General features: G+C 50.0%; 10 protein-coding genes across 10 annotated transcripts; 5 read left to right on the top strand and 5 right to left on the bottom strand.

Annotated features, from left to right (window-relative positions):
• Positions 1 to 1150: 1150 nt before the first annotated feature.
• BBK36DRAFT_59919 (FAD/NAD(P)-binding domain-containing protein) lies at positions 1151 to 2643 on the top strand (the record flags this gene model as incomplete). The annotated part of the gene is made up of 3 exons (XM_024898336.1): positions 1151 to 1453; positions 1484 to 1691; positions 1793 to 2643. The coding sequence occupies 3 exons, from the start codon at positions 1151 to 1153 to the stop codon at positions 2641 to 2643; spliced, it is 1362 nt and encodes a 453-aa protein (XP_024746318.1).
• Positions 2644 to 3102: 459 nt separating this feature from the next.
• Positions 3103 to 4876, bottom strand: BBK36DRAFT_60343 (MFS general substrate transporter; the record flags this gene model as incomplete). The annotated part of the gene is made up of 3 exons (XM_024898342.1): positions 3103 to 3963; positions 4026 to 4345; positions 4468 to 4876. 3 exons carry the CDS (start codon positions 4874 to 4876, stop codon positions 3103 to 3105), a joined length of 1590 nt encoding a protein of 529 aa, XP_024746317.1.
• Positions 4877 to 5427: 551 nt separating this feature from the next.
• Positions 5428 to 7764, top strand: BBK36DRAFT_1184242 (hypothetical protein; the record flags this gene model as incomplete). Its single annotated transcript, XM_024896393.1, has 4 exons — positions 5428 to 5587; positions 5688 to 6657; positions 6773 to 7066; positions 7224 to 7764. The coding sequence occupies 4 exons, from the start codon at positions 5428 to 5430 to the stop codon at positions 7762 to 7764; spliced, it is 1965 nt and encodes a 654-aa protein (XP_024746316.1).
• A 221-nt stretch (positions 7765 to 7985) lies between these two features.
• Positions 7986 to 9877, bottom strand: BBK36DRAFT_1128361 (FAD-binding domain-containing protein; the record flags this gene model as incomplete). The annotated part of the gene is made up of 3 exons (XM_024891605.1): positions 7986 to 8274; positions 8353 to 8626; positions 8710 to 9877. 3 exons carry the CDS (start codon positions 9875 to 9877, stop codon positions 7986 to 7988), a joined length of 1731 nt encoding a protein of 576 aa, XP_024746315.1.
• Positions 9878 to 11741: 1864 nt separating this feature from the next.
• BBK36DRAFT_1128347 (hypothetical protein) lies at positions 11742 to 14100 on the bottom strand (the record flags this gene model as incomplete). Its single annotated transcript, XM_024891604.1, is given in 5 exon segments — positions 11742 to 12014; positions 12096 to 12627; positions 12643 to 13280; positions 13393 to 13808; positions 13890 to 14100. The coding sequence occupies 5 exon segments, from the start codon at positions 14098 to 14100 to the stop codon at positions 11742 to 11744; spliced, it is 2070 nt and encodes a 689-aa protein (XP_024746314.1).
• A 1005-nt stretch (positions 14101 to 15105) lies between these two features.
• Positions 15106 to 16484, top strand: BBK36DRAFT_1144526 (hypothetical protein; the record flags this gene model as incomplete). Its single annotated transcript, XM_024893684.1, has 7 exons — positions 15106 to 15118; position 15398; positions 15676 to 15828; positions 16031 to 16095; positions 16154 to 16170; positions 16240 to 16303; positions 16429 to 16484. 7 exons carry the CDS (start codon positions 15106 to 15108, stop codon positions 16482 to 16484), a joined length of 369 nt encoding a protein of 122 aa, XP_024746313.1.
• A 427-nt stretch (positions 16485 to 16911) lies between these two features.
• BBK36DRAFT_1087323 (hypothetical protein) lies at positions 16912 to 17589 on the bottom strand (the record flags this gene model as incomplete). Its single annotated transcript, XM_024888975.1, has 1 exon — positions 16912 to 17589. A coding segment is annotated over one exon (678 nt), but the record flags the coding sequence as incomplete, so codon positions are not given.
• A 2021-nt stretch (positions 17590 to 19610) lies between these two features.
• On the top strand, positions 19611 to 20719 carry BBK36DRAFT_1172273 (NAD(P)-binding protein; the record flags this gene model as incomplete). Its single annotated transcript, XM_024895703.1, has 4 exons — positions 19611 to 20001; positions 20069 to 20546; positions 20608 to 20636; positions 20667 to 20719. 4 exons carry the CDS (start codon positions 19611 to 19613, stop codon positions 20717 to 20719), a joined length of 951 nt encoding a protein of 316 aa, XP_024746311.1.
• A 449-nt stretch (positions 20720 to 21168) lies between these two features.
• Positions 21169 to 22333, bottom strand: BBK36DRAFT_23295 (hypothetical protein; the record flags this gene model as incomplete). Its single annotated transcript, XM_024897957.1, has 3 exons — positions 21169 to 21541; positions 21618 to 22112; positions 22218 to 22333. 3 exons carry the CDS (start codon positions 22331 to 22333, stop codon positions 21169 to 21171), a joined length of 984 nt encoding a protein of 327 aa, XP_024746310.1.
• Positions 22334 to 22927: 594 nt separating this feature from the next.
• On the top strand, positions 22928 to 26385 carry BBK36DRAFT_1144522 (hypothetical protein; the record flags this gene model as incomplete). Its single annotated transcript, XM_024893683.1, has 10 exons — positions 22928 to 22973; positions 23193 to 24260; positions 24317 to 24322; positions 24448 to 24703; positions 24785 to 24872; positions 24946 to 24975; positions 25035 to 25213; positions 25283 to 25724; positions 25804 to 25854; positions 25912 to 26385. The coding sequence occupies 10 exons, from the start codon at positions 22928 to 22930 to the stop codon at positions 26383 to 26385; spliced, it is 2640 nt and encodes an 879-aa protein (XP_024746309.1).
• Positions 26386 to 26466: the final 81 nt, after the last annotated feature.

The raw sequence follows: 26466 nt of genomic DNA, 5'->3' as shown, positions 1-26466 counted from the left end.
CTTAAGATAACTAGCTATATAAGGATTTATTTATATTACTTATTTAAATAGTTTAAATAGATAGTTATTATTATATAAGTAGTATATTAATAATAATATAATTAGATTAAAACCTAGATATTTACTAAAGGTATTGCCTAGCTATATAATAAGTTACTGCTAATATATCTAACTTAACCTCTCTACTAATATAAACCCTTAAACCTTAGGTTTATCCTTTAGAAAAGACTATTCTTACTAATTAGGGGAATACTAGTTTATTATATATAGCTAATTATAATAATAAATTTACTTTAAAGTAAAAAAAAAAAAAATTATAATAAAGCTATATATTAAGATTTTATAATTATAAAATAATAAGAAAGTTAATATAGCTTAAGTAATTACTATTATATTAAGGAATAAGGTAATTAAAATAAATAATTAAATATTAAACTTAAGTGTTATAATAAATAATAAGTATTATAATATAATTAAAAGAGTAATAAAGAGACTAAGCTAGCTAGAAGGTATGCATAAGGATAACAGGACCTATATGCAGCTAGTTAGGTAACTAAGCATGTGATTTATAACAATTTATATAGGTGTTGTAGGGTAAGTTTCTGCTAGCATGTTACCCCTGAGCTGTCAAGCTCTTTTTCAGAGTTTCTGTCATAGACTTCAGAAAGATAGAACAATCGCAAATGTTTGTTTCTTTAACTCCAGTAAGGCCAACTACAGTAGTATTGGTGAATTCAGCCAATGGTTCGATAACCTTTAGAACTGAAGCCATTGAGCAATAGACAGTCATACGACAACGTATCACAAGTTCGTTGCGCAATTCATGGGATTCTCATTTCATTTTCCCGCCTTATGAAGAAACTCCGGACTCCGGCTTACAACAGATAAAGCAAACACCAATATTTACTCCGTGACGACAACTCCGAAAGACGTCGGAGTGACAAACGGCACACAGGATCCTGTAAACGCCAAGCAGACGATACGCAATACAAATCCGACAAGGCACAGGATTATATGGCATTTATAAGCTGAAGATACATGTATGCGTACAAGACGTAGTACAAGGCTGACCCAAGACCATTCCTCTCAGTCAAAGGAATACGCTCGTTTTCCACTTTCACGCTCATGCGATCTGACACGCAATAACAAGATGGAAGCACCGAACAATCATCCCAATGGCATCAACGTCATCAACGGCCACAAGGCCAAGAGCCTCGAAGTAGCCATCGTCGGCGGCGGTCTCACAGGCTTGGCTCTGGCCGTAGGACTGCTCCGACGGAACATCAACTTTACCATCTACGAGCGAGCCGCGAGCTTCGGGGAGCTGGGCGTCGGCATACACTTCACCCCCAATGCGGAACGGGCCATGGAGGCTCTGGATCCTCGGGTGCTTCAGAGCTACGTTGACGTGGCAACGAATGCTGAAGGAGGATTTCTGAGCTTTGTCGATGGAGTGCATGTGCGAAAAGGGGATGATGCCGAGGCGTCTGGCGACGATGGCTTGCTGTTCCAACTCCGTATGGGAAAGGGTTATAAAGCGGCTCGTAGATGCGACTTTGTTAGCCAGCTTGTTAAGCATATACCCCAGGAGCGTGTTCAACACCTGAAGTGGCTACAGTCGGTGGAGGAGGACGGTGAAGGCAGGGCAGTCCTCACGTTCCGAGATGGATCAACGGCTGAAGCGGATGTTGGTAAGTGATCTTCCCTAACACCTAAAGTCTTTCACACATACGACAGCTTGCAGTAAGAAGGCCCTGAGACGTGGATGAGCTAATACTTCACCTTCTTTTAGTCGTCGGCTGCGATGGGATTCGATCGCAAGTGCGTTCCGCCATGTTCGGATCCGGACCATCTGCCCCAAGAGCGCAATACGCCCACCAACTCGCATTTCGGGGCCTGGTTCCCATGGCCAAAGTAGAAGAAGCCCTTGGATCGGGGAAGACGTCGAGAGCGATTGGATATCTCGGCCCCGGTGGGTTTGTTCTGAGCGTTCCTCTGGCTGGCATAAACATGATGCATCTCGAAGTGTTCGTCATGGACCCCCTGGACTGGTCCGATACCAGGAGCAAGTCGGAAAAGGGCAATGATGAGGATGATGTGAAGCGCTACGTCCTGCCTGCAACTAGGGCCGAGGCTGAGAAAGCCTTTACTGAATTCAACCCTACCGTTCGCTCGCTAATATCCTTGCTGCCGGAGACGCTGGGCAAGTGGGCCATATTTGACATGCTCGACTCGCCCGCTCCCTCGTATGCGCTTGGCCGTATGTGTTTGGCCGGAGATGCGGCGCATGCGTCTACTCCCAACCAGGGCGGCGGCGCCGGTGCAGGCATGGAGGATTCGCTGGTCCTGGCAGAGATTCTGGCCGCACTGGCTGACCGGGAAAATTCAGGGGCGCCAGTTGGTTTGTCTGAGATATCTGAGGGGCTCAAGGTATACAGCGAGGCGCGCTACGAACGGGCGCAATGGCTTGTTCAGAGCAGCAGGCGTGTTGCTCAGCTTTTTACCAGGAAGAGCGCCGAGCAGGAGGAGCCCATAAGTCGCGAGATATTGGAGCGAAGCCATCAGCTCTGGGACCATGATGTAGATGCAATGGTTGCTGATGCCCTGGGAAAACTGAAAGCGAAACTAAGCGAGAAGAAATAGAGTGTGAATCAGAGTGTAATATAGAGATTTGACGCTTGTAACGTGACAGGTGGCTGACATATGAGAGACAGCCTCCACCGGGTGTAGCATGCGTGGTGCATGTGTAACATGATTCCGTGGATGAATTCGATGAATGTTTACAAGCTCCAATAACCCGAGAATAGAACATGATGGGGAGCACTGGAGGACTGGAGACAGAGTCAAGGAAGCAAAATAACACAAGCATATACTTTGGACTGTTGTTGAAGTCCACGAATTGCATCTTCTCAAGTAGAAAGCGATAAGGATCTTCGAAAGTGGCAGATATTAAAAGGTTCTAATTGTGTATAGTAGAGAACTATCCTCTCTATTAGATATAGCAATCTACGGTATATTTCCACTCCTTCGAGAATTCGACATCTGGCGCCCCGACATCTATCACCTCGTCATCTATCATCTCGTCATCCATCATCTCGTCATCTATCGCCCCTGCATCTTCTTCATAATCGCAGCGGCCTCGGCAGCATACTTGCACTTTTCCCTCACCACTGCGCCGTAGCGGTACATGAAGAATGGAAAGGGCATGCAGACCAGCGTCAGAAACGCCGGGATGGAGCTCGCCCAATGGATTCCTAGGTTGTGGTACATCTGGTCAGTAAACAATGGGAATACTGCGCCCATGATGGAGCGGAAGACTGCTGCTGCTGCCAGGACAGAGGCCGCATACACCGTATATGCATCGATCAGGTAGTTGACGATGGGCAGGATGACGAGGACGACGCCAAAGCCAAACGGCGCCGAGAGGACAATGCTGACGGACCAGTGGATGCTGGGATAGTTTGTCCATGCAAAGGCAAACATGCCAATGGGAAGGGCGACGGCACCGGCAATGGCCGGCGGCAGACGGGACTCAGCCGTTCTTTTCGCCGGGTCCAGCCTCATATAGCGCCCGTTGTTGTCCCAGATGGCATATCCCAGACCTATGATGATGCCAACAGCCATGCCCAGAAAGGAGAGTCCACCGATTCCGGGGCTCCATCCGCGAAGCTCGTTGTAGACGATGGGCATGGCTCCCAGGAACATGTAGACGGTGCCGTAGATGATGGCCATGTAGAGCGAGGCAATGAGGACAATGGGCTCGCGGAAAAGGAGCACCCAAGGTCGTATCAGGGCTCGCCCAAACACCTCTGACGGCTGCTTCTTGCCCTGGTTCTTCTGCAGGACACTGATGTAGACCTTTCCATCAGCCTTAGACAGAGCATGCGCCTTCCTAGCCAGCAACACTGGTCCATACGTCTCGGGGACGAAGATGACGCCGATGATGCCTATTTGTGGGCAACCCTATCAGTGACCTATTCTGCAAGCAATCGATCAAGACAGAGTTCAATACACATACCTATAACGCCAATAAAGATGGTGCATATACCCTGCACCCATCTCCAGCCGATGTTCTCAGTGGCAAACCCGCCAACGATCGGCCCCAGAATGGGACCAAGGAAGGGAGCGACGCAGTAGATCGTCATGGCGAGGCCTCTCTGTGCGGGAGGGAAGAGATCCGCGATAGCACCACCCGAGTTGACAAGAGGTGACCCTCCAAAGGTGCCAGCAAGAAAACGCAGGACGATAAGCGTGGCAATGTTCTTGCTGCCGGCAGAGCCTGCCATGAAGGCGACCATGGCAGTATGAGAGATAATCCAGGGCACTTGTCTGCCGTAGAGCTCGGATCTTGTGAGTTTGTTAGCATTCGAGCGGTCGGTCGTGGGGAGTTGCATAGAAGTGGATGCGGATCGTCAAAACTTACTATATGAGAGAAAGAGTATCAGTTAGCTGGTCTTGTCTCAAAAGACGGGGCGAATATAGCAAAACTTACCAAAGGACCCCATACTGCAGGGCCAATTGCGAAGCCCAGGACGAAGACAGAGACACCAGTGATGAAGACAGTGCTGCTAATGTTGAACTCGGTCATGATTTCACCAGCTGACACGGAATACGCCGAAGACGTAAACGTAACAGCAAACACGGAAAAGGTGACAATAGCTGTGAGGAACCATTTCCTGACCTGGCCCCAGTTCATGGGGTTGCTCATGTCGTCTTTCTGAAACTCGACGATGAAGGGATCCTCCACCGTGCCTGAGCCATTGTATGGGGAGGTTGCGATATTCTTTTCGGCGTCGACAGGCTCAACAAGCTCGATAGGCTCGACAGGCTCGACCGGGGTGGCCGATCCGGAGTCCTGGGACTCTCTTTTCGACATTGTAGAAGAACAAGCAAAACACTGAACAATCAAGCAGAGACGCGTATCAACAGCTGTGCTCCATGAGGGAGAAAAGAGGAAACTCCGAAGCAATATCGAGCTCTTTTACTTAGGTATATATACCGAGCACATCAACCAATACCGCCGAGCTTGGACTTACAGCATACCTCACCTTGTACCTGCCCCCCTCTGTCCAAAGATCGGACCAGCCTCTTATTGGCTGCAATGGCCGAAACAAGAAGCGCCGCATCCAACCATGATTGGACCAAAGTGCGCATCCCTGGCCTGTGCCGGTTTGTCAGCCACTGAGTTATACTCCGAAGTCCGCTGTGGCCAATGACGTGCCGTACCGAAGTGGGAGTTCCTTTCCATCACAACACGGACATAGGTACGAGACATCGCCTTCTCTTCCCAGCATCGCCGGACATTCTTGCATTCCGCTGTCTTCGGATCTTATTTTGAACCCCTCATTACCTTATCTTTTGTCTGTGCCTGCCGGGTGCCGAACGCCTTGCCGACGACAGCACTAGACTCAGCTCAAGTAAGGTGTCATGTCCGCCCGTCAAGACGAGGATCAACAGCTTCAGGCCCAGACTCAGGCGCAGGCCCAGGCTCAGGTGCCTCTGTCGCTGTACAGGGAGCGGCTGAAGATTGCCAACGCCTGTCAGTCCTGTCGGGCGAGCAAGGTGAAGTGTGATGGTGGTCGTCCAGGTAATAGAAATGTCCATGATCTTCGTTTTCGTTCCTGTGGTCCATAGCTATCTTCATCTATAACCTGCAAGAGACTCACTTACACGTGTTCTACGTACAGTCTGTGAGAGATGCCAGAAAAGAGGCAGGGCGTGTCACTATAGCCAACATGATGCGGCCTCGCCAAGGGGTCGCGGCAGACCAAGAGCAAAAGCACCAACCCGTCAACCCAGACCCATCCGCAGTCGTGTCTCCGTTGAGCTTCCAATTACAGCTCCAACCCCCGTTACTGCCAGGAATTCGCCCCTGGCTGCGCAAGAATACACGCTGCAAACCCCTTCTGCAACCCATACCCCGTCTACCACAGGACTATCGGGTTCGGACTTCGAGCAAGCTCACGAGGATCGAGACGAGAGTCGGGCATTCTACACCGCACACGGGCGGTTTGCCGGACAAGTCTCCTCGACAATCGACAAGATAGCCGGGCTGAGCCCAGACACCACCTGCAGTCTTGTCCCGTTTGTCGACGCGCCGCTGTTCGGGGATGTAGGAGAGCTGCCACGAAGCGTCGTACTTGACTTTGCTTCTGAGTTGCCTCGAGCTTATGCTGACAGGTTACTTGGCATATACTGGCATCATGTGCATCCCGTGGAGCCTGTGCTTGACCAGCAGCGATTTTCCCGGATCTACGATGCCTTCTACAGTGGATCCGGCACCCCAATAGACGTGGATCGTGACGTTTGGCTCAGCACACTGAACATTGTGTTCGCCCTGGCGGTGCAGATACAAGAAGCCATCCCTATGCAGAAGCGAGACGATGAGGCCAACCGTTATTTCCAACGCGCATGGGCATTGCTGCGACCCGAGGCAATCCTCTGGAAGCCCGGCTCGCTCGAGCTGGTTCAGTGCTTGTTACTGATGAATCGTTATCTTCATTGTACGAACAACCAGCAAAAAACATCGATGACGGCGACTCTGGCAATTCGAATCGCGCAGAACATGGTTTGCCATACATGTGAAGAGGCGTCATCTGGTGATGCCGACAAAGATTTGCGACAAAAGGTCTGGGCTAGCTGTGTTGCCTTGGAGCGGTAGGTCTCAATCACACAACATGAGCAAGTACGAAACGAATCTAATATTTGTTAGATGCTCCTCTTGGGCGCTCGGAAAGTCAACAGCCCTGACAGCTATCCCCCTGCCAAGCAGACCAGCACTGCCGACTGGCCATGGAGCCGACTTTCACGCATGGGAGCTTGAACTGCATGAGATTGGCACTCACATTCAGTTGGCGCAGGCGCAGGTGCAGAGTAGAAACAACATCGCGATCAAGCTGGGACTCCCCCGTTTGTACCAGCAAGACGAGTATCACTCCATTGCGGTGCAGCTGGACGGCTGCTTGAACAAGTGGGAGAAGAGTCTGCCTGACGACTGGAAACTGCAAAATATGCACATGATTCACGACAGGAGGGCAAGAGCTGAAAGATATCTGCTTCACTTTCGGTAAGTTGCTGTACTCTCGCATCGCCGTGGCTGATGCAAGGAGAAGAGGCGTAGACCGAGACTTCAAGGCAACATTGAATGCCAATGGGCCATACGCTACCCTTCTCTGCCCGTGCGATCTCATTTCAATTTCCTTTCCCTTGCTGACGGCGATTAGGCTCCTTCATTCTCGAATCTATCTACACCGGCCTATGCTTGCACGACTATACGCCATCAAAAGCCACGCACCCACGGTTGCAGCAGCCTCCGATCCTCCCACGATAACCGACCGCCTCCTTCGAGAATGTGCCAGAATGTGCCTTGAGGCAGCACAGAAGCTCACATCGCTCATTGCCGAGATCCACGACCCCAGCGAATCAATAGGCATCCTGCCTTGGTGGTACCGGATCTACTATCTGCACATTGCTGGCATCCACTTTCTGGCGGCCATGTTTGCCCCTGACCTCTTCACCCCGTCAGTCGAACGAGCCTGGTATCAAGTGCTAGCAGTTCTCAGGGCGCACGAGCACTTGAGTTTGTACGTTCATCAATGTGCTCGGACTTTCGAGATGCTGGCAGCGAGAATCTTGAATGCTCGGTGTCTGAATGCAGATGGAAATGGCGTTATGGCTCTGGATGATGGAGCCCCAGGCCTGTTCTTGGATGACATGTTCCAGGATGTAAACTTTGACCTCGACGATTTTCTATTTAGCGTATAGGTCATCGGAAGGAGGATGAGCTGTCAAGGACCGGACAGAGATTGTAGATACAGCTTCGTTTCCAGCATCGCGATATCTTGTCCTTTGTCTATAATCATACCCACCGGTGGATACATTTTACCTCTCACTGAAAAAAATAAGATGCTTGTTCAATTACTCCTTGTAAGCCCCTCATTTTCAGCTCGGGTTTTCCTTTCTACCTTTCAATGCCATGACGCCCCTCATGAGACTTGACAGAGTCGATGATCGTCCGTCTCAGCCCACTGTTCGCTTCCAACCGTGGTCCTTCCCCAGAAAACGTGGTTTGGATCGTACTTGTTCTTCAGCTCAAGCAGTCTATCATAGTTTTCTCCGTAAAACACCTGCTGCCAGTTTGGTTCCCGGAAATTAGCCTGGTTAAGGTAAGCAGAGCCTCCACCGGGAAGAAGGGCAGCCATCGCAGGCACGAATGAGTTGGTGATGAGATCCTGGTTCTTAAGGTCTGTAGCCCAGTTTGTGTTGATCCACGGTCTAAGTATTCTCGTCAATAACCTTCTATGAATAGTGGTGCAACAATTCCACCAGGTTTTTCAAGAAGAGTAAACTTACACCCCAATTTGAAACGAAATCAAACTCTTCCTTAGCTCCGGGTTCACCGAGTTGGGCGCTTGTTGAAGGCTGCTCGATAGCTGGTATGAGGCCCCGGTGACCAGTCCACCTTGGTCAACATTAGTGCGAAGGGCCTGAATAAAGCCATCGGGATTCCCCGTGAAGTCCGATCGCTTTACGAGTCTGCCACCAATTTGGAGACCATTGGACACCACCGGTGGATCATACGCGGCGTTGCTTTCAAAGAAGCTCGAGAATTCCCCAGAGGAATAGGCTATAATCGGTCATTATCATTCAGTCATGTCATGCTCTAGCAGTGATGGGAGGGACGTGACGCACGAGGAGGGGGGAACTCACAGTATGTAATATTGAGAGCATCCAGTTTCTGGAGGACAGGCTGGAAGATGCTATCCATGGTCGCCTTGGTCATGTTCGGCCCGGTAACAGGCCCAACGGACAAGGCCTGGGAAAGCACCGTCCAGACCGCCGTGCCCCCAGCGTCGGATATCGCAGGGACAATGTCATGGAATGCTTGAACTCCTTGGAAGAAGACATCTTCTGACCCTGCATTTGGGAACGTGAGGTTTGCTCCTGTCGTCCTCTCGTTTGCGTGTGCCTTGACCGTCATCGAATACACGACGGCATATGTGCCGCCACCACCACCGCTCAAGGCCCAGAACAAATCGCTGTTCTTGCTTGGGGTGGCGGTGACTTCTGTGCCGTTTGCAAGCACCGCATGCCACTCCAACACTTGATCAGCCCCAAGTCCATATCTAGTGGTCAGGGGCCCTAAGCCGCCGCCCTGGGTATATCCTCCGGCGAGACCAACAGTCGGACATATTCCAGACACAATGGTGAGACCGTGCTCGAAAGCAGTAGCAGCAGATTCTCCTGCTTGGATACCAGCGCCCATGGTCACCGCTTTCCCGGTATAAGCAGCTGACTTGTAGTCGAAGATATCGTAGGTCTTGAGATTATGCATCCATAGTCCCAGACCCCCGGCTCCAGTGGACTTTCCAAAGTAATCATGTCCCGTGTTTCTTACTACCAAGCGGAGATTCTTCTTCTGCGCGAATGCAAGGCTCTCCTGGATGTCTGCAATGCCAGAGACGTTGACAGCATACTGGACGTAGGTCCCGATGACACAGGGGGTCTCTCTAGAGAGGAACGGATCGCAGCTCTGGTTCGCAAAGAATGGCGCAAGAACGGAGCTAGACGAATCCGTGTGCGTATCTGCATATGGCCATGCGGCCTGGATGTTGGCGCAGCGTGTGGCATCATACGTGGTGCCGTGGCAGACGGATCCAAGCGGGACCGTGGCGATGAGACGGCCGCCGACGGATTGGTTGAAGGCATTCCACTCGGCCGGGGATGGCCAGCAGGCATCTCCAGGGAAGCATCTGCAGGATGACGAAGATCCGGACGCTTGTAGAGTTGCAGCGGTTGCGGGAGAGGCGAAGAAGAAGGATGGGAGGACGGCAAGGGCTGCGATCCCTATTGCTTGGACATGAGGGGGGGCATACATGGCGTCTAGAGCGTCGGACCACCCGTCGGTTCAAGATTATCACTGTCGTTGCTTTATCTCTACGCAAGTCTGATCCCACATTTTTATATAACCGGTAGACATAGATAAGCAAAATCAACTGCTATTGAGCCTGCGCTCGAACGAGGCGTGGCTTGGACGAGGTCGGAGTACGGAGTTATTCTGTGTAGACTCATGGATGTGGTGTCAGCTCCGGATATAGTTTCCGTCGGCGTAATCATGAGCCATCTTACGGCTATCGATTAAACCAGCTATTTAGCGATGAGGCCATCTTATTAGGTGAAGGCATCGGCTGTTTGATTGCCTATTAGGGGAAACGGATGTCTCTTCAGCATTGGGTGGACAATTTGTTTCAAAGGATCGAAGGATTGCTCAATTCCAGAGTCGACGTTTTGTCAACCGAAGCTTGCTTAACGCCGGCACCCCTGACGGTGGCTCGACTGACTAGGTAATCTCAAACTGCTCATTCTTTCATGACTCGGGAAGCATTTTTATAAGGGTCAAGATAGAGTTACATGAACCACGTGGAACTGCGAGTCAAGTGTCACATGGACTCCAACATTTCACTGTCGAGTATTGAAAGCTACGGAGGATAAAGCGGAAGGGATCTGTTCCCAGCATCGGACCGAGCCGACCAAGCGCCGCGGCCGAGGCACGTCCGACGGCGGCCGATCATCGTTGGACGCTACCCATCATGCACCCCTTCCTTCGTCTAGCCGATTATTCCTCTGATAGATCATTTCGTCCCACTGAAAGTCTTCAGCCACTGGTCTACTCTACAAGGCGCGGCAAGGCAATCCTGCAGCCGGCCACATTCTGATAATAGTTGTATGTGGGTAGTAATTCTCCCAGCGATAGCCGAAAGGGTTGCAACCAACGTTTACTTGCAGCGTGAAGCAATTGACAGCCCGTATCCCGTATCTCAGTTCAGAAACTTCTCCTTGGAAGTTTTGCAAATGCAATCAGGGTTTTATCTTCCCCCCCAGGAGCGTTCCTCGTCTCTCCCGTAATGCCAAGATTGTTGGCTTCCTACCATGTCGATCTGAACAGGCCCCAAGCGTCATGAACAATACAGTGTATTCACCTTACTAGTGACCACAATCTCGATGAGAGTAGGATTGCCGAGTTCCATATTGCGTCTTCTCTGCTTATCCTGGTCGTCATCTTTCATTTGCGGCCGACCCAATCGCCGTCCGGAGTTATTACAATAACCCCAGCAGGCAATTTGCCTCAACAGGCAAGTCATCTCGCGAGGCGAATCATATGCCGGAGTTTCTCGAAGCGCACTGCCCCGAATCTGTGCAAATCTCAGGCCACATTGCGTCAACAGAAGAGACGACGATCATGCCTTCATAGCCGAGATACAGTAGGGCTGTGTGCAAGCATGTCCGAATCCTTCAGCCCGCAGCAGATGCTACGTTAGTGAGATGTGGAACGCTTCTGACATGCAGGCGAGGTTACTCTACAGTTTCGCTTTCCAAAAGCTTCCAAAAGTTACCAGAGGTTACACTGCGGCTGATGATGATCAATGTCCATGGGGGAGCACACAACGTATTGGAGGGCACAGCGACCCGGACACTGGAACTCGGGTTGGATGGTCACAGAAATCGGATCAAGGCCGTGACGTCCAGTGTACGAGATAGAGGGTGTTATTCAGATGCAAGCCTGAGGTATACGCGTGTTTATGCCAGCATTAAGGTCACTGCTTAGACACTTCTCATGAAAAGAAGAAGAGCGTGAATCAACCATGTCGAATGTATGTATTGACGCCTATGTTCCATTGCACTCCGATATGTAGCCTTGAATCTATGTAGTCGTATGTAAAAGCAGATGAGGAACCTGCTGTTCATGTCCACACACCATCAGCCTGGTCGAACTGACTCACGCTTCCATCGCTTGCCGTCTGTCCAATGTCCAACTCCAGCTTGCACAAGAGCTCTGCAGCCAAGTTATTCACCTGACTTGACCTTCGCAGCGCCGCAAGCAGTTCGTTGACGGCATCCTGTCTCTCCTGAACTGTGTCCACTGCATTGCTACTTCGCGTCGACGGTAGATAAGGCACGTCAGCATTAAGAAAGCTCGCCACGAGGGCGATGGCGTTGGGGAAAAAGGGGTGCATCTATGCAAGCCAGTATCAGTATCAACACAGTAACAACGCGTACAAATGGTAAGTCGGGTGAGGGATTGATAGATGACATACCTTGAAGAATGCAATCCGAGGAGCCGTCTTGATGATGCGAACCACCTGGGAAGCAGCCTGATGCGCAGCCGGCTTACAAGCCATCGCCATCAAGTGGTGATCCAGCGTCTGCCACGACGTAGCATTTGCAGTACTGCACAGTGACAAGCTCGCGCTGAAAGCCAAGATGCGCGTAAAGACCAGCATTGGATCACACCGCGTCACCGCAGACTCGCACGCGTTTGCAGCCGCCGATGCTAGCCATTGATGTCGTATCCAAAAGTCCTGAGCCTCGGGTGCAGACAAGGGAGGGGACTGCATGGCCAGCTTGCAATGTGTCATGCAGCGTGCGAAGAGATTGGCCACGACGACGCAGTGGGCAAATGGAGTCAATGATGAGTTGATGCCGTTACCGGCTTTGTTTCCGTCTGTTGCCTCGACTAGGAAGCACATTTGTGAGACGGGCTCTTGGGCACCGCTCTGGAACTCGACCTCTGACATGGGAAGACGTGTGTAAAGCTGGTTGATGACAAGCAAGTTAGCTGAGAAGAGCCTAGATTATGGATACATGTGTGAGGGTTTTGTTACCATTTCTTCCATCAGCATCGTGGGCTGGTCGTTGACCATTGTCGAAAGTCGATCGAGGAGAAAGGCACTCCAGATAGTCCGCCTCTTTTCCTCCACAGAGACCCAATCCTGCTGCAAACCCACTTCATCCATTTGACCTTCTGACGGACACATCTGCATGTTCCACGACGTCTCGGCGGGCGGAGTGCATGTCGCAACGTGTCCCTGTCCGCCGCTGCAGGCGTCCACATCCATCTCGCACAGGCCAGAGAGGCGGAGAAGGCGAAATGCTCGCCGGGCAGTTATGAAGGCCTGGTGCTCGGATCTCCGCAAGACGTCGTAGTACGCCAGCAGGAGCCAGGCCTGTATGCGCTCGTGGTCAATCTTCGGCTGCTCATGCGGCGGCTTGAGTCTCGTCATCCAGGGGAGGCCGGTGTCTGGGCATGCATCCTGCGTCTCGAGCATGCGCCGCGTGGAAGCATACATGACCTGTCCTATATCGCAGAACTGGGGCGACATGGCCGAGGCAATGGTCCTCATGGCGGAGCGCAGAGCGGTGCGAGCCGGCGAGACGTTTGCGTCGCTGGCCCAGGCATAATACCGTCGCTTGTGGACCATGGGCGCAAAGGGGTGGACTCTCTCGAAGTAAAGTAGATCTCTGCAACCACTCGTCATGTTAGCCCATCTCCGTCCATTCAAGGTTGGCTTGTGTTCCTGGAAGGGGGAGGCTTGACTACAGTTCCATCAATACTACGTCGGGCATGACTGGGTCCGCGGTAGCAAGTGACATGGACGACATGCGGCTGGGGGCAGTCGTCGATTGTGGAGTAATGGGAATTTGCGGAAAAGGACTTGTTGAGAACATCCCAGATTCCGTCTGCCAGCCCTTGCAGATGCAAGATGCCATTGAGGCCGCCGTTGTCGCCGTCGTGAGGTCTGGTGTAAGTGGCGGCATCTTGTCTGAGCCAGAAGTTGAGCCAAAGAGCGCAAATGCCCCGGCAGTAGAGCTCATTGCTGTGTCCAACCCAATGTCTGTGCTTGCGCTCGAGGAGACGAAGTCGCGCTCCGGGCTCACTTTCTCGGATGGTGTTGGGCAACTCAGGCTGTCGCGCTCCTGTTGCATATTCAGAGCATCATCTTGGCCAACCAGTCGCTGCTCTAGCAGCACTGTAAAAGACGACGCATATCGTCGTCAGCGACACTTTCTCCATGTTATTGCTCCTGCGAGCTTGGGATTGGTAAACTCACTCAACCTTGATCGCAAGTCTTTCAGCTGGCCCTTCTTTGGGCCTCGCTGAGATCTCTTGTCCAGGACAACGCAGTTCCTCCCAGAATCAGCGCAGATCCCACACTTTGGTCTGACCCGGTCACAGCGTGCCTTGCGCCTGCGACATTCTTCACATGCCAGTCCAGGCTGTTGCCGAGTGCCTTCACCAGTGGTGGTGGTGCTGCTCCCCATGATGAATGACTACCTTAATGGTACCTCACTTGGCCTGTTGAAAAGGTCGGATATCAAGTCGGGATGTAAGTCAAGGTAGATCAAGATCAGACAGAAACCCCTCCAACACAGATGCCATGAATTATTCTCAGTACAAATGGCATGATGATTCAGTAGTGGGAGGCGCATTATATGATAGCATACGGATTGGCCCCCCTGTAGCCTAGCAGGCAGTCTCCTTCTACTTCTAGCTTCTATCTACAAGCGGGACCACGCAAACCATGCATATACAAGGCACCGCGGGACTCGAAGGATTCTCAAAGGCAATTGCGAGTAATACCATATCGTAAGAGGCCCCGAACACTCGCAGACAACTGCCATTACTGCACATGGTACCTGGTCGACAGACTTCAGGGGGGCTTGGCTTGCATAATCACATGCAGCCAGCGGGCCTCCCTACTGTTCGACCAGTTCCAGGTTCTCTTCAGTCATCTATCGCCTCTCCGGTCATCTACCGCTGTCGAGCCTTTATGGGCCTCGCGTGGCGATCCTGCAAGTGTGTGTGGGGGTATCGAGCAATAAGCCCGGCTGAATCGCTCAACTCTTGCATTCGCTAGCGTTAACACTATACATGTTTGGATGGCCCTTATCGACTCCTTGATCCTACATATCAACCTTGTCCAATTGAGTTCTAGGTCTGAGTCTTTGGCCATGCCTCAAACTTGGTAGAAAACTGAACTACCCTATTCGTCATTCGCCCCCTCGGGATACTCTATGTGGCACAATTTGGCTTTGGTTACACATCAGCCAGATACCTAGCTTGAAGTCGTGGTTTCAGCTAGCATGTCTGTACTCACTCCGTATGCCCTCTGTATGCACTATGAATGCATTCTGTTTCCGATACCACAGGCACTATCGATGGGAGTATGCCATCAAGCCGTGCCAGGCGCAAATTCAAAGTACACCACAGCCGCTCTCTCGGGCATACTCCGTACGCAATACAACTTGAACGCATCAAATACCACGATGGAATTGGTTTGTAAGGCCGCTGACAGAGTGCCGTTCCTTCTGTGGGCTGGCCCATGCCCTGTCGACCGTCTTATTGGCTCGGAGAAAGCCTTAAAGCGAAATGCTTACAACCGAAGGAATCACTGAGTCTTCTAGCATCGCATATGGACATCCGACGGACCCCGGCTGTCTCATCTCCAGGATCTTCGTTTAGCTCGACGCTCCTACAATCTACATCATCTCATCTGCATATCGGGCCACTCCTACGGCAGCAACGTCCCTTCGGCTTCTATTTTCTCTCTCCCTGTAGGGTACGTCTTCCACCGCTTGGCGCTGTCAACCGGCAGCCGGATCAAACGTCTGTCACTTGTCTTCATGGAGCAAGGAGAGTGCGAGAGGTACATTGTGTTGTAGTATGTGCTACCCTCCCAAGCCTCCCTGCAATGATCTGCTGTATTCCCCAGATCGGTATGGGAGATCCGCGGATCCATTGTTTCTAGACAATAGAGCTTAAATACCGGTTCACAACCGCAGTAAAGTGCTCAGCTGGATGCTAAACATTGTTCACTCCTTGCAGACACATGGTAGGTGCCGCATCTGCCTGCAAGGGTTGCCAAAGGGCTACCCGAGCCCGATTGCACCGGAGATTCTCACTCTCAGGCTACGATCCTTGGTTGATTGCGTTATTACACGGCGGCAAAAGTCCCGAATTGACAGCTCGGATGACGCGGGCCAGATTGGGTAATGAAGCGAGGGAATCGTCGAGAGCGTGTTCCTCCCAACGGCCTCTGCTGACTGTGCCGCGGATATACCCTTCTGCACCCTTGGAAGCGCTATATCCACCACATCTTTACCCAGGCAAACATGCTACAGATTCATATTTGGAAGCAAGATACGGACATGCTGTCTTGAAAGGGTACTACTACTACTACCTACTGCCTAGTGGAGATTGGTACCTGGCTTACACGCGTCTAGCAAGGATTGCGAGGAGGACCACGTTGATACGATGTAAGCATCGCGAAGCTTGGCAATCGCAGCATCGAATCGGGTTGAACGACTGGGGTAGCGTCCCCCACCTTCCGGGTAAGACGTGAATCACGTCCCATCTCCTCTTGTTACGGTACGAGCCACAATCTCTATTTGTAGCAGCAGAACCACGTCTATCTGTATGCACCTCGACGGGCCGAGGACAGGGGCTACACGGCGCTAAAAGCCAGTAAGTCCGACATTCGAACTGATCGACGGGGCGAGCGGCTTAACTTGCCTTGATCTAGAGAACGTCCATGCACAAGTCGAAAGTCCGCCAAGATAGGACGACACTTGCCTGTCGACCATGGCTAGAGCTGAGGCAGCTGGAATCCTTCCACGTTGAATCAGTCCAGAGTGGCGTCGACTGAAATAGTGGTATCACTGGGCATTCGGTTACTCGTTCTCGACTTCAACTGACAAATAGTACGAGAATCGTCCGGGTCGAGCCATTAACTGTGCTGCTAAGCTTCACCCCTGACCTCTGCCGACAGCCGGCCTCAACCTTCTCGAATATGTACCCAGGCCCCAACTCAGCACCCTAGATGGAAATTTTATGGCTTCTTTGTGGCTTCTAATTGCAAGCGAGCTGTATGTAACACCGCAAGGAAATGGGCAACTCTTAGGCAACCACACTCCCAACCAGCTGAACGTTCCATCATTGCACCATAGCTAGCCGCAAGAGCACGGTCTACATGCAAAAGCCGTGCCCTGGGTTATTAATAAGGTATCAATACAACTGTCTAAAGAACTTGGGATTATTCATCCAAGATCTGCGGAGAAAGGGTAGGTCTAAGCAAGTCTGAAAGTGAGCCCCTTGATAATCCCTCCCTGTCCTTCCATAACCTCCATTGTGCACCTGACCACTTCGTACTTCGCCGTCTCGTACACTCGAAGCGAGTCCTCTTCATTTTGGTTCTTCACTTGGTACGCCCATCCATCGAATACTGAGTCTTCGTCCGCATCCACCAAAGCAAGGTACTTGTCGCCCAGCATAGAGAGTCGTCCCCGACGAATGCGAGCACGCTTGTAGCCCTTCTCGATGGAAGCCTTGTCTTCAGTCCGGCCGATGACGCGAGAGAGGACGTCAGCATCAGCAAGGGTACCGTAGAAGAAATACCAAACAGGGTATTCGTGTTGCGTTGGCCGAATGACCTCGCAGAGAGAGTTGTTTCGGAATTGCGGCAGTGTTGTGTCAGCTCCGAGTGTTGGGTAGAGAGATGAAGATAGCTCTTTGGAAGCAACAGATGTACGAATCAGCATCGGCTTGTAAGAAGGATACGCTTTCGATACAACGTCAAGAAACTCCGTCTTTTGGCTACCTGATAACAGGCAGAAGCGAGCCGGTTTGTTCTCGTCATCAAAGCCGGTGAGAATGTTGAGGCTCTTGGGGAGGCAACGGATCAAGTCAACCGAGCCCGTCGATGTCGAGGAGTCGCATTCCAGCTTGACAAGATATTTCGATTCGTCGCCTTTGGCCGTCCCGTTGTTCGGCGTCTGCAGGCGAGGTCGCGGTTGTTGGGCTGCTGCTTGTGCCCTCCACAGGCTGTACTCATAGGACTCTTTGTTGAAGCCCTCGGCCACCTTTGCTTCCTTGACCAGAAGCCACGCAGCTTGTGATATAGTTTGGCGAGCAAAGTCGGCTCTCCAACTGCGGATGGCTTTGGTCGCCTCCTCGTTGCTCGGAAAGCCAAAGAGAGCTTTCCATGTAGTCATATCAGCATCTGAAATGTGGGATGAATCATCGTCATCAGCAACGTCAAAGGCCGCCACGTTGGCGGCAAGATCTTCACACGCTGCGAGGAGATCCATGGTCGACACAGAGCTGGTTCAACCTCTTTGGCTACTGATGCCAGAAATATGTGTGAAATTTGGGAGAAACAACTGACGAGCAGAAATGAAAGAAGAATGAGCCACGCGGGCCGCTATGGGGCAAAAAGGTATTGGGAAGCTGCAGCCGCGGGTTAAGTGCGTGAGGTGACCCAAGCCCGTGTTATGCAAGGGGATGGGAGCAAATAAGCGGATTGTGCGGTAAAAGTGAGAAGCTCGGGCAAGAAATGTTGTAAAGCGCAAGTGAGCAAGTTATACGGAGATTGTTGTGTTTATGGGCATCAAGATGAACTCGGCAATTTGGGATTAGGTATAAGCCTCAAACTCTTAAGACAAGCGACCATCTACGTTTTCGATAGCGTTTACAACGACGTCTGGCTTAGAGAAGGTTATAATTAAGTCATGCCTAGGTCAAGGCTTCTCAGCCACGCCACAGTCTCAGGTGCGCCATTGTGATGTGAAGCTTGTTCACAGTTAAGTCCAGAAGCACTTGGATATTAAGCAACAGAACTTTCTAAAACTTGTTAAGCTTAGAATATTATCATTATTGCCAGTAATAATCAGAGTAACACTCCAACCAAAAATGAACATTATAAGTTCTTCGATTAGGAAGCGGTTAGCCAGCACCCTAACTAGTTATCTAGCATCTTAATAAATAGAAATATATATATCTACTACTAATATTACTACTATATAGAATATAAAGATAAAGCATTTATTCTCTGCTCCTCTCGATATCTACTGCTAGTCTTGCTATATGCTTCTATTTTTAGTAAATAGATTACAAAGAATTGCTTTTTACTTTATATCAATAAGCCTAGGATGCTGGATGTCAGATTTACGCGGCTTGCCCTCACCCAGAGCAGAATCAACCTTGGAACGGGTCTACAGTTGCCGTCAAGCTTGAAGTTGTCAGATATAGTCAGCGTCTTCCTAGTGCAACCACGAGACAACACCCAAGGCTGCAGCAATCATCATCTCATCAATGACCACATTGTCTCGCGTCGTGGTCATTAGGTAGCGCATCCGTACATGGATCAGGCACATCGAACCACATGTGAGATATCAGAGCATTCTAAGACGTTCTAAAGTCCGTTCCCTCATAGAATTTTAGATTGCGGACTTGGGCTGCGGATCGGCTCGAGACAAGACGTTGGTTCTAAATTCTGAGGCGAGCAGAGTTCAAGGGTAATAACGTCTTAGTCCCAATCAATGGGCTTTCCCAACCCTTATGCGTTCTTTCTGTAAACGGGTGGAAATGGATTTGCAATCATTGCGGGGAGGCTTTGTGTTATCTTCTTGCTAACAAAGTCAGACGTCGTCCTCAAGAATTGTGATAGATACCCAATAGCAGAACACTTCTCTCACTTGTTGTGCAGGCAACTAAGGTAACAACATTCTATGACTTATAGCACCAGCGCGTTTCTTAGTCATCCGTGTAGTTTTAAGACACCCTGGGCGGCATTCAGCCTAGATCTGTAGACCATAGCTGGATATCACTTTCCGCACCATGTGCGTTACTCCTAAACCTGATGACCTAGTCTATCACAACAATTTGGAATTCAATAATTTGGAATTGTCACCGAAATATTGATGGAAAGAACATGTTCAGGGCTCTGGTCCGTCAGTTTCCACTGACCGCCCATGTCACACTCTTGTCTCCAGCCATGGGTCAGCCTCCTATCCCTCCCACTCCCGGTGATGCTAGCGTCAGTGGCAAAACCATCATCGTCACCGGTGGAAATGCTGGCTTAGGATATGATGCTGCGAGACAATACCTCACCTTAGGTGCTTCTCACATTATTCTGGCATGCCGCTCCATCACCAGAGGGCAAGAAGCCGCTTCCGCCCTCCGTGCTCATCCTACCATCAAAAGGACCAATCCAAATGCCTTTATCGACGTGTTTGAGCTTGATCTTGACGACTACCAGTCTGGACTTCGCTTCTCAAATAGGGTGAAGTCTGAGATCAAACAGCTTGATATCCTCCTGAATAATGGCGGACAGGTCTTACTAGAATATGAGAAAAGCAAAAGTGGTCATGAGTGGAGCATGCAAGGTAAAGCCTATATGAGTGCACTCAGTATTGGGACTTGACCTTACTGATTAATACCTGAAAACTAAAGTCAATTGCTACACTCATTTCCTCATCTCCCTCGAACTGTTCCCTCTATTGCGGTCGACCGCCGCAGCCAGAGGAGTACCCTCCCGCATTACATTTACGGGATCCGCAACTCACATCAAGCAAAACACACTCACCAGGAGGCCCATATCTCCCGATAGTACGGTACTCGGGCACTTCGACGACGGAGCCAATTTCGACAAGTTATATCGTTACGCAGATACCAAGACCGTGGTCAACGCCTACGTCCGCCGCTTGGCTGCTCTGGCGCCGTCCGAAGTCATAGTGAACAACGCTTGTCCTGGGCTTGTACAGACTGGTGTAGACAAGAACCTGCCCTTCTATCTCAAGCTTCCTATGGGGCTCATCCGCAAATCTACGGGTCGTACAGTTGCAGAGGGCGCTCGCACGCTGATCTATGCGACAGTCATTGCGGGCCCTGAGACGAACGGCAAGTTTTTGCAGCATAACCAGATCGACTCGTAAGTACACATTGTGCCGGTGTTTAGGATTATACGAATATTGGCTAATTGAAGTCGACAGTGGTGCCGCGTTTCTCAATACTCCGGAAGGTGAGGAATTCGTCAGCAAGCTCTAGAAAGAATCGACTCAAGATGTTGCTACTATTGATTCCGCACTTAGCTCTTATGCTTGAGCTGGACGCATGAGACAATGAAACGGGAAATGAAATTGAGCAACCGAGAAACTATGCTTATATAATCTGCTAGGTTTCTGTATTGTAGAGTGCGATTTCAATGTGGCTGTACGTGGATTGGCTCTATTCTTGAGATCAGTATGGGGTACAGGTAGTTGTAAGTCGAGAAGCCAGGCTTGCCAGGTTATCATTAAATGGATCTGGCGAACTTGTTACTCCAATATTCAAATTAGCTTCTACTCCATACCTTATCAGTCCTAATCTTAATTTATGCGTATCTGCATTTAGCTGGAAATACTCCGTAGCCTACTCCACAAGGCGCCGACCGAAGCTGAGGCTCTTGAGCGTTAGTACGACTTTTGAGTATTAGACAAGCTGCCCGGCAGCAAGAAGAAGCACGAAAGACCTGGACGCATTCCAACACAACGATGTAGATAACGAGACTTCTTTCAATCCGTCTTTGGAGCTAAGGGGTCTAGTCCTGAAATATCCCCGTTCGAATCTACTATTCCACTCAGCCAGTTGCCATCAGGTCCTCCCATCAATTCGCCGAGGTTATTCTTATCAATCTTAGCCCTCAGTCTTTCCCCGACGCTGTTTCTCCCATGAACTTGATCATCCATATTCGGATCGTAGTAGATGGCTTCGTCTTCGGGCTTCCCGCCGCGAAACATGCGCCTACGCAGTTGTTCGAAGTCGACGCGGAAGCCCGCTTCGACACGCATATCAAACACTCCCTTGAACGAGACGGGTTTGTTGTCATTCTTTGTGTGCTGTCGCTTCAGAAGGACCGCGATGTGAAACTGAGGCTTGACTCCATAACTGAATTGTCGTCAATGTACCATTAGAAGCAAAACTCATATTTTATACTGTTATTTGAGGTTTTGGATCCACTCACTCATCAAGATGATTCTGCTCGCAGTACCAGTTAACGCCATAGGCTCTCTGGTTCTTATCAACCATCCAGTCGGCCGTGCCGCGATCGAAATGGGTGCGGGTGTGTGAGCGCCGAATCTCTTTGCTAAGCTCTAGTCCAGCTTTAGGACCCTGTTCAATGCTCAAGGCCCCACGCTTAGTAGTCTTCTCTTCGATCTTTTCTTCAGACAGATGCCAGTTCTGTGGTGCGACAAACGGTGCGTACGCAACAACTTCCGGCTTGGCGTCTTCTGAGTTGGGAGGAATTGCTCCTTGGTCCTCATCAAAGGCGAGCCAAATCCGAACCGATTCGAAACGAAAGTCCTTTTTGTGGCAGTCGAGGCTTACGCTCAAGACGATCAACGACATAGGCTCTATCATTTTTGGGGTCTTCCAACCATGCACCACCAACACAGTCTCTACAGTCTTTCTGAATTTGGACTCTTTGTTCTGCACATGAACGAAGCGCCTTTGCCAGCTATATAATGAGTTAGAATATCGATATTCCCACTTGTACAGGCCAACAATCACTTCCAGAAGAGGCGGCAGTACCGCTTTCCGATGTGCATAGTTGTAAGCTTACCGTTGATCTTTGGGGTTCTTGGTCTTGAAAGCACCATCTCTGTCTCCGAAGTCGGGCTCTATTTCTTCATGCAGAGCCTCCTCCCAGGAAGCATACGCATATCGCTCGGAACCCATGATGCTTAGGAATACTGTTCATCCGGACATAGGGAGTAGTTGATTGTTCGAGATCTCGAGGGAATATGAGTGAACGGCGACTGCTGTCCCGGTTGTTGCCAACCCCCCTCATTATTCTTGCGTTAGGCCTGGGCGACGTTCGGAAACATTCGTAAGGCTCCAAAGCTCAAATGTCGCTTCGACCAGCTTGCCCGCTCTTCGTCGGGCATGTTGGGCGGCAATGCTTTCTAGTATTTTTCTTCCTTCTTCCTTGAACTGGGTGCCCTCGCATCAAGTGCGGCTGAAAGATCCCTGTTCTCCCTGCAGAAGTATGTCTTGTGATAGCAACGATTGGCAGCGATTCAGCTCTCCCGGGATCAGAAAGATAACACCGTGTGACTATGTGGCAGGTATCTCTGTGTTCTCAGTACAACTAAGATACATTTACCCTCACCAGTGGACTAGTCTTTTGCCAACTGTTATTTTGCTGGCTTTCGCCACCGTCAAGCACATTACCTTCGCTTTTCTACAGTACTGTCACCGATTCTACTTCTCACCAGCATGTTTGTCTGAACCCTCGCAATTTCTCAACCGATTTCATCTCATGGGCTCAACATGCCGGATGCTACACCTCAGAGCAGGTCCTTCTTGGACTCCTTTGGTAAGCAAAATAAGACGCTGGAATCACTGCAAGAAGAACTTCAAAAAACCAGTGCCTCCAAAACTTATCGCAGTATTAATCAAGCTATCGTCAATTATATGAGCCATACGCACCATACCGATGGTAGCATCACAGCGCTGCCGAAGGACCAGCTGACAAATATACTGAAATTCCAAAAAAAGGGAGGAAAATTGAACCCAATTGAACTATTCAAAACAGCGGTGGAATACTACGCAAACAATGATGATGACTGGGATCGTCCATCAGCGATTGTCATTACAGAAATTCTATGTCGCAATTATCCGGAGAAGGCCTTCGAACCCATAGATGGCAGTTCGGATAAAATCATTCCTCTTCACTTTGCCGCGCGAGAAGGCGCTGTCGGACTGGTCAAGACTATGGTTGAAGATCTCCTCAGCCATTTGAGACGGCGGAATCCCACCCTGGAGGTCCAGGACATTAAGGGAAAAGCGAGGCAAGAATTCTTGTCAAGAAAGGATGGAAGCGGCAAAACAGCGTTCGTTTGGTCACTTGAAAGGTCACGATTCGATGTTTTGGAGTTCTTCCTGCAAGAATATCCAGAGCTTGCTGATATCGATAGTATCAGACTCATCATTCAAAAGACAGCGATTCATTCACAGTCGGGAGAAGCAACCATTGACGACGGCCAAGGTATCCAAAAGTCTCCATTGGAGGGTTTCAAATTGATGATTGAGAAGTTCATAACGACTCAAGAGAACGAGATATGGAACAGCATTTGGGCAGAAGCAATTGAATCATCTTCTCTTAAGATCATCGACTTTCTATTGAAGGAAAGTGGACCAGAAGTGGCAGAGAAATTTGTTACTCAAAACAGCGCGGAGTTAGTCATGAAGAAGGGTAGCAGGGCAATCTGGCAACACTTCGATTACGAATCACGCCAAAAGTTTGTCGGAAAGCCAGAAGAGAAGAAAGGTCTCCTGCATTTGGCAGTGGAATGGCGAAATGCTGAGCTCGTGGATGAACTGATTCGAGAGTTCCCAGATCAGGTCGAAGTTGAAGTCGAAGCTAAAGCTGAAGTCAACTCGACGTCGATGGAGAAGAAGCCATTGAAGGGGCAAAAGCCGAAAAATTTGCTATATCCAATGCAACTATTGGCTAAAGAAACAACTCAAGAAGCAAAGCGCAACAAGGTTGCTGTGGCAATCAGACAAAGAATTCGGGACTCGCTGCTACACGCCATGATCCGCAGCACAAATGAGGATCTTGGAATCAGGGAAATACGCCGTATACTGAAACTATCAAAAGGTACGTATATCACACCATAGACACTCAAGCTTTTAAACTGACGTGATGATCATTAGTTGATGGTAAGAGCTTGTGCTGGTGAATGCACCGCCTCGATATTTAGACACTGACCATAGAGCAGCTGAATCCATTTGCCTTCAGCTACCGATCGACACTGAACGAGATAGCTTTGCTGACTATATACAAGAGTTGGAAAGCCAGGGAGAGAAGGTGAACAAGAGGTTCAAGTTTGAGAGAGTCCTGAAGTATGTGAAGTGTCCGAGCCTACACTCGCATGCTCAGGCGACTACTCAGCCTTTGGGTATAGCCGCCACCCTTCGTACAGACTACAATGAGATGGAGATCATGTACAACTGGTTACAGAAAAGGGGAGTCCACCAGATACTTGAGTTGTCTGTCCCAGACCGCCTATTCTCACCTCAGTCCGACGACATCGTGGAAAAGTGTGTGAATAATTGGAACGTCAGAATACTGAATTGGCGGAAACTCGACCTTTTTTTGAGCGGATTTGGGACTGAGACCAGAAAGCACTTGCAAGAGCTTCACCTTTACAGCAGCGGGAATTCATCGGTTCATGAACAATGGTACCGAGAGCTACCGAACTTTCCAAAGGTATGCAGATGATTTTTAGCCCCTCTTGAGACGAAAGCCCTTGAAATGCCATATTACTCACCTAATTATGCAGTTGACAAAGCTTTGCGTGAACGTTGTCACGGTAGATATATACAATTTTGCTTCCAGCCTTTGTGGAGTCAACTAATTGGGAAAAATTAGGATATTCTCAGCTTGGAACGCACAAGGGAAGTTAAGACAGAGCTCCGGAAAAGGTTGAACGACTTCAACAGTATCATGGAGAACGGTCGTTGCACAAAAAGAGTGAGAGACATTTCGGTGCTTGAATACAATTGGGAGGCAGACGGAGGACGTCAAACATATCGCCGTGCGCCAGAAATGTATGTGATCCAGCTGCCAGACTTTGTTTCATTCCTCCCGAACCTGGAGGAGGGCTAATTTATCCACAGAACGAATGACGTCGTCGGGCCTGAACTGGGTGCTTTTATCAGAAAATATCAGGCCATAACCAGCCAGAAGGCAGAGGTTACAAGAACCAAGGTAGCAGTCATTGACAGCGGAATTGTGATTGTCAGTGGCAACAATAAGAAATCAGCACGAGCACAGCCATTCGAAGCAAGCTCTACGATATCCAATGGCAAATCAAAGCTGAGAGTGGAAGAAGCGAGTCCTGAAAGGCCCAATGCGAGTGACCTGATTCATTGCGTTGAGGTTGGCAGGTCTTTCGTGTATACGGGCGACGAAGAGGAGGAAGTCTGGTGGCACGCTTCAGAGCCTCATGGCACGCAGATGGCGCGGCTTATTTGCTCCGTGGATCCATGCTGCCAGCTCTATGTCGCCAAAGTGGCGGAGACACGACAGAGAGGAATCTCGCCAGCTATTGTTGCAGAAGTAAGACCAGCCCTATATTCAGAAAGTTTCATCTTGAAGTAAACATATGTCGATTCTGAGCTGACACGCACTCATCTAGGCTATACGATGGGCGGTACAACAGGAAGTTGACATTATCTCGCTCAGCCTCGTCAGTTACACGGACAACAACAGTGAATTGAGAAACGCTATTATAGAAGCCAAGCAGAGAGACATTGTCATTTTATGCAGCACCAATGACGAAGGTGCTATAGCGAGGCCATCGACTTTCGACAGGCTAACGCTTGTCAACAACCAGGACATTCTGGCAATTGCTGCATGTAACCAATATGGCCGCTTGTTGGAGAGCAGTCAAGACGACTACAGCTATGGCTTTTTTGGCCACAAAGTTCACGTGGGACAGATACCCTTCCTTCAATCGGAGGAGCATGTGAGCGGCAGTTCCGTAGCCACTGCAATTGCGGCTGGAGCGGCATCACTCATCCTTGCATTTTGCAGACTTTCCAAGAATTGCGAAATAGAGCCCGGCATTGACTGGAGATCCAGAAAAGTGCGCGATACTTTCCAACGGATGAGCGAGGGTGACAGCATCAGATACGTCCATCTCAAGAATCTGTGCGGAAAGGGGAAATCGCTCGAGACTGTGGACTTTGAGGCTACGATAGACAATGTGTTCAAGTAGTTCCAGGATAGGGCCAGCCCTCAAACTTTCTGTAGCTCAAAAGGTACAAGATACGGGAAATAATACCTAACCATATGATGC

The sequence above is a fragment of the Trichoderma citrinoviride genome, assembly GCF_003025115.1.
Source record: "Trichoderma citrinoviride strain TUCIM 6016 unplaced genomic scaffold BBK36scaffold_15, whole genome shotgun sequence".
Taxonomy (NCBI): domain Eukaryota; kingdom Fungi; phylum Ascomycota; class Sordariomycetes; order Hypocreales; family Hypocreaceae; genus Trichoderma; species Trichoderma citrinoviride.
The sequence above is the reverse complement of the archived record's forward strand: the minus strand, read 5'-3'. Positions and strand labels throughout refer to the sequence as shown.